Source organism: Nilaparvata lugens, chromosome 7 (assembly GCF_014356525.2).
Source record: "Nilaparvata lugens isolate BPH chromosome 7, ASM1435652v1, whole genome shotgun sequence".
NCBI classification, from domain to species: Eukaryota; Metazoa; Arthropoda; class Insecta; order Hemiptera; family Delphacidae; genus Nilaparvata; species Nilaparvata lugens.
Genome location: NC_052510.1, coordinates 25,884,064 through 25,897,605, shown reverse-complemented (window position 1 = coordinate 25,897,605; position 13,542 = coordinate 25,884,064). Strand labels below are relative to the sequence as shown.

The 13,542-nt window shown below is 34.8% G+C and overlaps 1 protein-coding gene across 1 annotated transcript; it reads right to left on the bottom strand.

The window, feature by feature from the left end:
• Positions 1-69: 69 nt before the first annotated feature.
• On the bottom strand, positions 70-13,516 carry LOC111059280 (protein FRG1 homolog). Its single transcript, XM_022346909.2, has 6 exons — positions 13,308-13,516; positions 10,561-10,643; positions 8,743-8,868; positions 3,396-3,562; positions 2,577-2,779; positions 70-283 (listed from the first exon to the last, which is right to left on the bottom strand). The coding sequence occupies exons 1-6, from the start codon at positions 13,364-13,366 to the stop codon at positions 136-138; spliced, it is 786 nt and encodes a 261-aa protein (XP_022202601.1). The 5' UTR covers positions 13,367-13,516; the 3' UTR covers positions 70-135.
• Between the last annotated feature and the right edge of the window lie 26 nt (positions 13,517-13,542).

Genomic DNA, 13,542 nt, shown 5'->3' with positions numbered 1-13,542 from the left:
TGATCTAATTTCTAATTGATAACTAAATTATCTTATCAAGGATATATTATAAATGGAATAGTCTGCAGATACACTTGAATTGTTTAATTTGTATAAAAAACTCCATACACTAAGAATATACATTGAATAGGCTAACTACTTGCAATAACGATCCGCTTTCATTTTACTTCTCCTGTCAAGTAGTGTCTCATGCAGAGATCCTGAAGTTTTGGCGCGTTTCAGTTCACTTACACTGTTGGAAGAAACTTTCAATCTCTTGTCTTGAAATTTTTGAAACTTTTTCCTGCAATGACAAATAATCAAATTAGAACAGTATGATTTCTAAATGATCAATCAGTGAAGATGAATTATGAAAGCACTTCAAGTACTTACCCTGATAGAAACGATTCTTAGGAATGTTCTTAGTGAAGCACTCTTTGGTTGTCTTGCAACCAATAACAGGAACCGTTCAAACGATTCTGATCGATTACCAGGCAATCAAAGCGTGCTTGGCTACTAATCACTGACAACTCACATCAAACTCTCGCTATTACATACTCTCCTACATTTTTTCTATCTAATGAAGTTTCAACTCAACCACTTATGTAAAATATTAATTTTATCCATTAATTTATTTATTCATTGAATAAAAAGTTACAATATCGGAATGAAAAACAGGCTCTAGCCCAAAACTTTTTTCTGTTCCTAGATTTTGTTCAATAAAATGTTAAATCTCAATAATTGATAAAATGCAGAGGTCTTCATATCATACTTATTGAAACGTCGAGAGAGAAATGGGTTAGCCTCTTATTCATACCCTAAAACCATTGCCAAGATAAAAGTTAATTTATGGAATGAAAAGTAAACTTTAGGGGGTTTCCGAGCTCGGGATTTAGTCAAGTTCTAGACTTCAAACAGCTGGAGTCATGAAATTTGGCCTTCCGAAACGGGGCGTTATCGCAGAATTTATGATAATCTTTATTTTCTCATTTCTATAATTGGAAACGTTTTTCCTTGACAAAATGAAACATTCCTAAATAATTAAAAATAGCTGAAACTTTACACTATTTTCTGTTTATTTTATTTTGTATTAAATTTTCTAGTTTTTCGAAATTTAATTTAAACGCGGACTATGACTATTCCCCGGAGTGCTAATTTTCTGACTCCAGCTGTTTAAATTCTAGAACTTAGCTCGGAAACCGGGCCTTGATTATTTCATAGATGAAATATTAGCAAGAATTTAATCAGTTTTTACAAAATCAAATATTTTTAACAATAAAAAGTACTAATATTCTTCACTACCACTGATAATAATACACAGACCATATACAGGGTGATTCTTAATTATGGTAAAATAATTTAATACGTGATGGTAGAGGTAAAAATAAGAAAAAAGTTCTTATAAACATAATTATATCCATAAACGCTTCATTAGCGAGCTATACAGGGTGAAAGATTTCGCCCGGAATTCAGTTCCTCTGGTGAAATACACCGATGCAGAATTGTTTGGGGACTAGTTTTTAAAAAACGTATGGTGGATTCATATGGGAAAATATCTGAAAAATTTAATAAAACTAGTCTGGAAGCTGTAGTGTGAGTAGTTTTTGAGAAAAAAGTTAAAATATGCAAAAATCTAAGTAGAAAAACACAGACTTCTACGTTTGATGCCCAATAACTTTCTTTAATGACCAGTAAACAAATAAATTTTCGCAATAAAAATTGTAGAGAATTTAATTCTGAAAAGAATTATGTAAGCTGTGTAAACTGAATTTGAATAAAAGTTAAATAAAATGTATTCTTATGTAGTACATTACACTACAAAAATTTGCTGTTTTATGAGGAGAGAACTAATAACTCATAGGTTGTAGCTGATTATCTTAAATTGAATTTTATCAAAATTGTTCGTGTCGGATCCTTATATTGTAAGGACCTTGAGTTCCAAATTTCAAGTCATTCCGTTAATTGGGAGATGAGATATCGTGTACACAGACGCACATATTCTCATACACACACACACACATACACACACACACATACAGACCAATACCCAAAAACCACTTTTTTGGACTCAGGGGACCTTCAAACGTATAGAAATTTAGAAATTGGGGTACCTTAATTTTTTTCGGAAAGCAATACTTTCTTTACCTATGGTAATAGGGCAAGGAAAGTAAAAACAACTCAGGGGACTTTGAAACGTATAAAAATTTAGAAATTGGGGTATCTTAATTTTTTCGGAAAGCAATACTTTCCTTACCTATGGTAATAGGGCAAGGAAAGTAAAAACACTAGCTGAATAGATCAGCTGAAATCAACAACTTTTTATTGGTGTAGGAGCCCTACCTGTGCTGACGTCACCAGAATGCACTATGGCTTTGTTTACAGAGGTAGTGGTTCGACTTGAAGAAAGTCTATAATAGCAATAACAACTTTACAACAGAGTTCCAGAGGATTCTTGAAGAAATCAAATCCATGAAAATTCAGCTACTGATATTAAAATATACTTAGAACTGAATAAATACTTAATCTATGTATGTGAAGACAATTGATTCAATTAAATGTATGAAAACTTGAAGTTGCTTCGAAATTGCAATACTCACACATAGTTCACTTCAATTTCCGCCAAACTTCCCTGTTCTTCTACTGGTATCTCCAGTTTTTTGTCGGTCTCTTTAGTGACTGAAGAACGAACCTTGACCATTTCATTCTCTCCTGCTGTCTGACTAATAGCTACTAATGTGTCATCGTCATTTCGAATCGACATGAATTTTCCGGTACAGCTTAGCAGAGCCAGTTTTCCGTCCTGGAAAAACAAATATAAGGAATTTGAAGTTTATTATATCATTTACTTTGATCCAGAAACGTAAAAAATTTAACAGTATAAAAAAGTGAATATTAATTTTCTAGGAAAAAATTATTGTTAGCTCATTAAGTTACTTTCAAGTTCAGCGTTGACAACAGGAAATTAATTTCATCGAAACATCTGCATTTGTACTTTAACAATAGCGCTATTTCCATAATTACAAAATAATCAATTAGATTAAACTTAAAAAATAGATTATACTTAACTTAATTCTACAGAAAAATTCTATCATCATGCACTGTAGCCATATTCAAAGTTCCACAGATTTTTAAACATCAGACAAGAGCATTTTATTATGATACCATAAGATGCCTCATAAACTCATGTAAACTCATGTATCTCATTAACTCATGTAACAGATGACTTCAACAAAAGGCTTTCAAAAGACAAACATGAAACATGTGAGAGAATTTTCAAGTGCTTGGTCTATAATGTTACCAAGAACGGCATGGTGAAACACCAGTTGAAGACCCTCCTCCAGTTGAATTAACCTCGGTTATATTATGATTGGGATATTAGGGTAGTTTTATTTTATAGAAAATGAAGATAGTCTCACCTGGAAAACTGGTTCCCATTGTTCAAGGGCGCCAATAGCATCGGAGCGACCAGTGACAGTGTTGTCCTTGGCCACACCCAAGTATTTGCCGTAACCAGACTTGAATGCAACTTTGGTGTCGTTCACAGATATCGCAGTCAGCACTTCCTCTGGTGAAGGTCCTTCACCTAGTAGTACCACCCATACAGATTATTTATTCAAATTCATTCAAAAACAGAAACACACAATGGAAACCAGAATATAATAAGAATACAAATTAGTTATAAACAATTCTTATAGTTTAATTAGATTATATATGTATAGTCATATTATAGATGAAGAGAATTGAATTGGTGGTTCTAGCGGTTGTCTAGGACTCTAGGTCACACTTGAATGGTTTTGTTGCCCTGAAGGCGGCTCCACATGCAAACCTGCCAAGGCTTGCCTCCACCCGAAGAAGGATGGATGAAGCTGATGAGAATAAAGAATGGATGAAGCGGATGAGTTCTAATGGGAATATTTCCACTCCTTCCAATGTTCCAATGACTATTCTCCAATGGGAGTATTCCATTAGAACGAATAGGAAGAATTTTTTCACTGAGCACTGATACTGATATGAGGGAATGGGACTATTCCTATTGAACGAGTGGAAGTCGTCCCATTAGAACTCATGAAAATAAGTGGGAATCCATTCTTAAGTATGTGGAGACTGCGGCAGGCAGTTTAGAGCTGCCTTCATATATGACTGAGCGATATTGTTGAAGATTATGACCACATGAGCGCTCTAGGCTTGTGCGTGGGTAATGAGACGGATGATGATAGATAGGTAGATAGATAGATAGATGTCTTTTATTTGCACTTTATAACATTCCAAGTGATTTGGGCGAAGTTGAGGCAATAAGAGCCCCCTCTTCCACCTAACCCACAACGTGGGTTGATGAGAGATGAGTGGACCTGCAGCTTTAAATGGGTTCCTAACCACCTAATATTCTTCAATAAATGTTGATTTCAGGCAGTTGGGACCGACGACAAATTATCTTAAAATTTTCATCCGATATCCAAGGGAGACCTGAGAGAACTCAGTTGCTTGAAACTATAAGGCTAGCTTCACACACATTCGGTTTCATTCGGTTCGGTTCGTTTTCAGTTTGTTTCGGTTCGTTGCCGAAAACGAATGAGGCTTTCATACATAAAAGCAGGTTTTAATTCGTACGGTTCTAATTAGGTATTTTCTTCTCAAACACAGCTGTGTTTGGATTTTCACAATTCATGTTGGTATTAAAATATAACAGCTGGTGTTCAAATAGTAAGATATGATTTCTTGAAGAATAAAATTTTCAATTTAATTAAAAATTATGAATTATTTGAATAGTTTATTTTTGATTCTATTAATTTTGGAAGTTCAGAGTGATTATTTTTTTTAATTGAAAATTTGTTCAAATTTTGATACATGGTACATAACGTTCATCTCTTCTCTCCATTGATGAAATCATGTAATTTCCATGGGAAAAAATAAATATTCTCCCTGAGTTTCAATTAATCTTCATATTTTTTACTTTCCTTGCCCTATTACCCTAGGTAAGGAAAGTATTGCTTTCCGAAAAAAATTAAGGTACCCCAATTTCTAAATTTCTATACGTTTCAAGGTCCCCTGAGTCTAAAAAAGTGGTTTTTGGGTACTGGTCTGTGTGTGTGTGTGTGTGAGTGTGTGTGTGTGTGTGTGTGTGTGTATGAGAGTATGTGCGTCTGTGTACACGATATCTTATCACCCAGTTAATGGAATGACTTGAAATTTGGAACTTAAGGTCTAACTAAGGATCCGACACGAACAATTTCGATCAAATGCGATTCAAGATTGCGGCAAAAATGGCGAAAATGTTGTCAAAAACAGGGTTCTTCGCGATTTTCTCGAAAACGGCTCCAACGATTTTGATTAAAGTTATACCTAGAATAGTCATCGATAAGCTCTATCAACTGCCACAAGTCCCATATCTGTAAAAATTTCAGGAGCTCCGCCCCATCTATGCAAAGTTTGATTTTAGATTCTCAATTATCAGGCTCCAGATACAATTTAAAAAATTTCGTGTGGAAAAGATTGAGCATGAAAATCTCTACGTACAAGTAATGTTCAGTAAAATTTTCTCCTAAAATTAAAAATAAGCTAGAAATTCGAGAAAATGTGATTATCCAATTATTGCAAACTGTTGGCAACTGTTAATTCTATTAAATGATTCACTATGAAGAGATAGTAGACCTCGTGTGTCTCCAGCGTTATTGCCCTGTCACCAGCTGGCTCAAATCTTTGAATAGTAGACTTGAGATGCGCGGGAGCACTAGTGTCAGGTGATCAATTTTCATAACGGCAAGGGAAGTTGTGTGAGTGCGCCACACCAGATTTTTTTAGAAAATTATTCATTGAGAAATAAATGCTCAAGTGAACTAACAGAAATGAAATGACCATATGATTTTGACATGGAATATTTTTAAAAAGATAATCACGATATCAGATAAAAAAAACTGGTGTGGCGCACTCACACAACTTTCCTTTCCGTTATGAAAATTGATCACCTGACGCTAGTGTTCACGCGCATCTCAGGTCTACTATTCAAAGATCTGAGCCAGCTGATGATAGGACAATAACGCTGTAGACACACGAGGTCTGCTATCTCTTCATAGTGAAGAGAAAAAAATAGAAAGAAATAAAAATAAAATAATCAACAGTTTACAATTGGATTAACTTAGCTTATTTTCAATTTTAGGTGAAAATGTTACTAAACATTACTTGTAGGTAGAGATTTTCATGCTCAATCTTTTCCACTTGAAATTTTTTGTTCAAATTGTTTCTGAAGCCTGATAATTGGGAATCTAAAATCAAAGTTTGCATAGATGGGGCGGAGCTCCTGAAATATTTACAGATATGGGACTTGTGGCAGTTGATAGAGCTTATCAATGACTATTTTAGGTATAAATTTGTTCAAAATCGTTGGAGCCGTTTTCAAGAAAATCGCGAAAAACCCTGTTTTTGACGACATTTTCGCCGTTTTAGCCACCATCTTGAATTGCATTTGATCGAAATTGTTCGTGTTGGATCCTTATATTGTAAGGAACTTGAGTTCCAAATTTCAAGTCATTCCGTTAATATTGGGAGATGAGATATCGTGTACACAGATACACATACACTCATACATACACATACAGACCAATACCCAAAAACCACTTTTTTGGACTCAGGGGACCTTGAAACGTATAGAAATTGAGATACCTTAATTTTTTTCGGAAAGCAATACTTTCCTTACCTTTGGTAATAGAGCAAGGAAAGTAAAAAACGAGCATGTGTAATATGATAAAACCTATTCGTGTCGAGGGGGCGTTGCGGATGCTATCCGGAACCGAATTCAAACCGAATTACCGTTTCACACTTATCGGAATTTGCCGAAAACGAACCAAAACGAATGTGTGTGAAACTAGCCTAATTGAAACTGAGGTCTTCCGATGCCAAGCCATTTATAATCCCACAATTGGATCAGAATGAAACCTGACGACTTGGAATGGAATCTAGAAACATGTCAACTTACTAGACTAAGACACGTTCACTGAACTACCTTTTGAGCTTATTGAAATGAACAGTTTTCTCAAAAATGACATTTTTCAACAAATGGTCGTAAAAAGCTTCTCTAAGAACTGGAAACTCGACATAAAATAGCTTTTAACATATTTCACGGTTGTTATCCAAAAATAACCACGGAGTGCTTTCTTAGTGCATTTGTGCCCAGACTAATAATCACATAGAACCTTATGGCAGAAATCAATTGAGGTATATTGCATATGGGACATATTTTCTGAAAATATTCCACATGGTACATTCTATTTGTTTTAGGGGATCCATGTAATCACATAACTCGAAGAGCAAATTATCACATAGAGCCTCATGGAACTGAGCCGACGATATTATAGTCATCCAAGTTCCATGATGGCTAAGGTTCATAACCTCATCAATTGCGACAATGCATTAAGTACGAGAGTGAATCAAATGAAAACCTCAAAAGTGCTGTAAAGTTCCGAGAAGTTATAGGATTGATCCGGTAGTTGGCAGGGATGTTCGTTGAAGTTCACACAATGACCACCAGGTGCGTTAGTCACCTTACTACACACAACTATAGTGAGGTGCACGTTATAATGACAGTATTTGGTAACAATGGTGTAGCTATCCTTGTCTATCATTCGACAAAGCAGGTAGCACTATCCTTTTCTAGCTCTGCAACGATGCCAAATCTGTTTTTGACAATGTGGAAATATACTTGAGGCAGAGAATCGGCAACGCTGTTCTTTTATCTTTATCCATTGTCATTATAACCTCACTATAGCAGTGACTTCAGTTACAATATGACCGCCCCATTATCAATATGCACCGCGTTAGATCAGCGATCAGTCATATCGTTTCTTGAGCAGTGAAGGTGTCAAACCAATGGAACTTCATAGCAGGATTCATGTTTGTCCAGAAACAAACATCACCATCAACCAGGAACAAAAAGAGAAAGTGAAGAATGGCACCATAGCTCATCGCCAAAATTAAAAAATTTCCGAACTCAGCGATCAGCAGGAAAACTCATGCTGACTCTCTTCTGGGATGTAAACGGAGTAATTTTGGAGCATTTAATTTACAGCGGAATGACAGTAAACCGTAATTCTTATTCAAATCTCTTAAAAAATCAACTTCGGCTAGCAATCAGGAGTGAACGGCGAGGACTTTCCACTTCAGGTGTGTTGTTACAGCATATGACAACGCCCGACCACATACAGCCCGGTTTCGGTTCAAACTATCCAGGACATCAAATTTGAATGCCTCATTCACCCACCTTATTCTCCAGACCTCACCCCTAGTGACTTTCATGTGTTCGTAAAGCTTAAAGATAAAATGGAAGGCAAGCATTTCCAAAGTAATGAAGAAGTGAAAACCGTGGTGCACGAGTGGCTACAGGCACATCCAAAAGAATTCTTGGTGGTATCAAACATGGTGGTATCCATGCGCTTCCAAAGCAGTGAAACACTTGCATAGCACTTCAAGGAGACTATATCAAAGAATGATGAATGTAAGTTTTACTTAGTTGTCAAAATAAATAATATATAAAACTTTTAAGGTTTTCATTTGATTCGCCCTTGTATTGTTGTATTGTTTTTTGTATAGTAATGCAGTTGTAGCAAAGATAAATGTAATTCGAGCGTAAAACTTCTTTAATGCTTACGCAAAATTTTCGCGCTGCACTACATGTCGCCCTATAACTGTTTTGTTCAAGCAATAAATTCGCGTTTAATACATCTGAAACGCTCTTAATACATAAATAGCTATTGATGTGTGTGTGATATTTACCTTCATCATGAGGAGCCCCAAGTGTGAATAAACCATTATCTAATGCCGTGACATACGTCCTATCACCAAACTCCAAAGCCACCGATCCATTTATTCCTCGTATGGAGTCGACGCTCCACCAGCCACCTAGAAGGCATTTTTCTCTAGTAAGTATTAACAAAATTAATAGAATTTCTTTTGAGAAAATTCCAGCCAAAAAAATTACTAAGTAGAATAAATTGTAGACTAAGTAGGCCACAACAATTGCGATATGAATTTTGATTTTTAAGATATTGTGCCAGTGATCAATGGAAGTGATTAGTGATTCTAGTTTGAACATAGTGAGGTGTGAAAATACCTCGCGCACTGCAAATCATTGTAGAAGCTAGAGACCTAACATTACCGGGAATATTATTTGTCCTTGAGGAAATATTGTTGGTGGGAAGGAACTCGAGGAATAATAAGACGAAGGGATAATAACACTAACACAATGTTCGAGCTGTGCGTTCTTTTCAGTGCGGACCGAAATACATTTACTGCATCATCTACAAGAAAAATCTTGAGTTACACGCCTCACACCGCCATATTTAAAAACAAACTGACGGATTATTTCTTCGGGGGAACTTACTATAGCCAGCATGAGTATTTTGAGCTCTAGTAAAAAGTAATTCGATCTTTGTGTAATAAGTTATGAGAATTTTAAATTTTGATCCTTGAGGTGTTAACTAAAAAATACTCAAATCAGGTGCATCTAAGAATCTGAGATAGAACATGATTTTAGGAACATATTATATTATTGTTCGAAATCCCAATTTGAACACAAAATTAATAATTCTGAAAAAAGTCACTTGAAAATAGCTTAAAAGATGAAACTAGTAGTGTTTATGTAAAAACGTTATTAAAAAAGGGTACAATGTTATTTCTATATTAATTAACAATTCAAGTAGCTCTATTAAAATATTTGATTGGAGAACGTGCTTTTTTTTATCGAGGTCACATCTGAAGGCTAGGATAAGGGAAAAAGTTGTAGAAAATGTTATAAGCTTTAATTTTCTACCGAATAGTTATGTCCGTAAGACGCACAATTTCCGAAATATATACGAAAAACAAAAAATAATATCTTTGAACCAGCTCCATCACCTTAGCACAGAGGGTAGGGGTAAGACTTTTGATTCTGGGTCTCCTCGTCTCTGGACATCATTCCGAGTCGAGAACTTGTTGAGAAATTAAATTGAATAGATAATATAGATGATTTAACTACATCTCTCATTAAGCAATTATGGAATTTTATGGTATCTATGGAAGATATTTATTTCATGGTGTTCGTTTGGTATCAAACATCAATGTTTTCATTTTCAAATCGATATTAAGATATTTTCGGATTGATGGAAATCTACTGATTTATTTTTTGTCATGTGCTTTCCATTCATATGTTTTACTTTCAAGCAACAAAAGTTATATCCAACCAAAAAAATCGTTATAATATCGATGTTTTTGGAACGATTCTGATATCAAGTGATATCCAATGACAAAGGATCGATGACAGAAGACTATCCGCTGGTGCCCCGAACGTTGAGTACCTATATACTGTTGAATTCCAGTACATGAGTGAGAAAAATACTTATTGTAGCTTATCTCAAATACTGATTCCCATAAGTATTTACTTATTAGTAAAAGTAAAACGTTCTGCACGCATTTTCCAGTACCATACTCAACTTATAAATAATTTACTTATTTACTTAAATGAATCAGTATATTTATTTACTTATCAATAATCAGTAAAGTTTATGCCCTTTTAGCCAATATTTAGATTACCGTCCATGAAAATAAATTGCCTACCATGAGATATTGCGTCTGTGTCTGCTACTGGACCCTGTTCTTCTTTCTTGTCTTGGTGCTTATGTTTCCGTTTCCTCTTTGAACTGAAAAATTAAATAATTATTAAAATTAATTAATTATTAAATTAAAATAATTAATTGAAAATTAATTATATAAAATTAAATAATTGTAAAAATGTTAAATGAATTCAAATAAATAACAAGAAATCACCTTGACTGTGCGTGCATTGAATGAATAGAATAGATAAGAATTTTGCATTAGGCCTACGTTACACATGACTTATATATGAGAGTGATGTTTATAAAATGCGTTGGCAGGATTTTGATTTCTCAAGTATCACTTCAGAGTAAATAGCAGATTCAAGTCTATATACATTTTGGTCATAGCGATTAACTTATACGACTAAGTAGGCTATAAACAATTTGCAAGATTTTATGCAAGAAGTTGAATTGGATAAACAATAGATTTTTGCAAGATTAGGCCTAAGGTTGTGATCAAATTGAATGCGTATAGCCTATGTTCAAGACCTGCAAGTGCACGTCTAATCATGCATGAGCCCAAGAACAAAATTTGAAAAGTGTCATTCTAAAACGTTGTGACTTGCATGTTGCTGCTCACACCGCAACCAGCAAGTGCAAGCGTTCAGTGTGAGAGTTCCTATTGCTCTCAAATTTTACTTCTCATCTGCACGATTGTTCATGCATAACCATGCAAGCATGGTGCACTTGCACATATACGCATTCAATGCGATCACATCCTAACGCCCAGTATAACTGTTTCTTTATTTAAAAAATAGCACAAAACCACATATGACGACAATGAAGCTTCATTATTGTAATTGTAATAAAGGTTGTAATTGCCCACTAATAGAACGCTCTGACAATATAAAGTATTTAGAAATAATAGTAGATGATTCATTAATATGGAAAAAGCACATAACCTGAAACAGCTGCAAAAATAAGGAAGCATATGTACATAAATTTTATCAATTAAGGCGTATCATGAACAAATAAATGTTAAAAACTGTAGGTTATACTCAACATTAGTTAAATCTCTTATGTGGTATGGTCTATTATTTTGGGCATAGAATAAGACAATCTTTATGAACATCAATCTATATATCACCACCATATAAATACCGGAGTAGTGGCCGTCGTCGAGTGGATCAGATGCTGGCTTCATGATTCAGAGGCCCGGGTTCAAATCCCGACCCGGGCAAGATATTTTCTCGGGCCAGCCAGGTCACTCGATATTATTATAATACCGGATGCCAATTCTATAAATGTATGTTCCATCCATCCTTGCGAGTCGGAAAGAAAAACTCTCGCATCCCGACTGAAAGATCTTTATAGTATAAGTTTTCTTTGATCTGGGGTGCAGCTGATACCAGTTTCATAGATCCATTACTTGAAATCCAAAAACGTATTTTGAAACTAATGGGAAACAGGAAAATCCGTTCTCATACCATGAGAATATATTTACATATATTTGGTCCATAGAACATATTATTCATAGAAAATAGAGAACCTACTCAGTGTTAGACAATTGCATATCGTGTTATAAAGTTATATGATATAAAGTTATATATAAAGTTATATAAACTTCGGCTGACGGCCTCGGCTAAGCCTAAAGAACTTTTATTTATATATTATTGTATAACTGTTCGTATTGTTTTGTTGAATAAAGTTCATTTCTATTCTATTCTATTCTATAAAGTTATATTATATAAAGTTTATGAAAAACATCTTAATATAAAATATGTTGTGAATCATGGACCAGCAAAAAGGATAACTCCGACAACTGCTACTAGCATAGATGGCTGCTATACAACAATCAGACCAGAAGATATTTATACAAGTCACTACACCTTTACACCTCACTATCAGATCACCACCTGTTATTGTGCAGAATAAGGACAAGAACAGGGTATACCAGGCGGAATACAAGTAGGCTACTCCAGAAATTTGTCAAAAGGGAAGCTGTCCGAGCTGAAGAAGCTGTTGAAGACCACAAATTGGGATCCGGTATATATGTCCAACTTCTGTCGAAGCAAAGTATAATTTCCTTCTTCCGAAGAAGCAATAATTTCCTACGTCATGCGCTCTAGCCTAGATCGTGGACCAAAGAAACTGACACTACAAAAATTCCAATATCAGACTGTGAAGTACTGAGGAGGAAGCTGCATTGCCCAAGAGACTATTAGAAAAATTATCTAGAGTCTTCCCTGCTTATAAAATGGTGACAAGCTTAACCTAAACAATTACTGGCCAATTTCCAACCTACTCAGTGTTTCCAAACTTTTTGAGAGGGCAGTACATGACCAGTTAATAGCTCACATGGAGAGGAATGGATTATTGCCAGTTGGATTATGTTCCAGTATGGCTTCAGAAAAGGGCATAGCACAAATACAGTCATTGCATATTTTTGACAGAAGAAAACATGAACCTAATTTGCAGTAGGCTACGATGTTTCTTGTAGTAATAATTGAGCATCGAAATCTGAGGAGAAGATAGAGTTCACATTCTGAAAATTATGACGATTCCCACCGATCCATGCATGGACGGTGGCGAGCGGAAGTAAGAGTACCTATATTATGTTGAGAACTTTTTCATAATATTTCAATATTATTTGAATGACTAAGAGCTGCCATAATAATGATAATAGCTACCACATTAAATATTATAGGAATGGTTGTGTAATCTACATCCAAATAAATTTAATTTCTTGTAATTTAGGATATTACCTACCTTGATTTTTCCCCTTTCAGTACTAATTTGCCTCTTTTAAATGCTTCGTATTCGGACATGCTACAGGACTTTTAAACTTAAAAACTATATAAAGACTATTCAGTTATTATTAAGTGTATTTGTTGATATTGTTGTGTAATTCAATGAAGAAAAGAAATTCTAAGATTTTAGGTTAGCTTTCTTTGATTTCGAGATATCGGTCAGAATTTTAATCGATATAATAATCACTTTTGAA

What these genes read in the sequence shown, in the direction of transcription:
- LOC111059280 (XM_022346909.2), bottom strand. Translation starts at nt 13,366, where the DNA reads ATGTCCGAATACGAAGCATTTAAAAGAGGCAAATTAGTACTGAAAGGG. An exon ending in CTGAAAGGGGAAAAATCAAG is followed by an intron (nt 10,644 to 13,307) that starts GTAGGTAATATC and finishes TTAATTTTTCAG; the next exon opens with TTCAAAGAGGAAACGGAAAC. An exon ending in GAAATTGAAGTGAACTATGT is followed by an intron (nt 284 to 2,576) that starts GTGAGTATTGCA and finishes TTGTCATTGCAG; the next exon opens with GAAAAAGTTTCAAAAATTTC.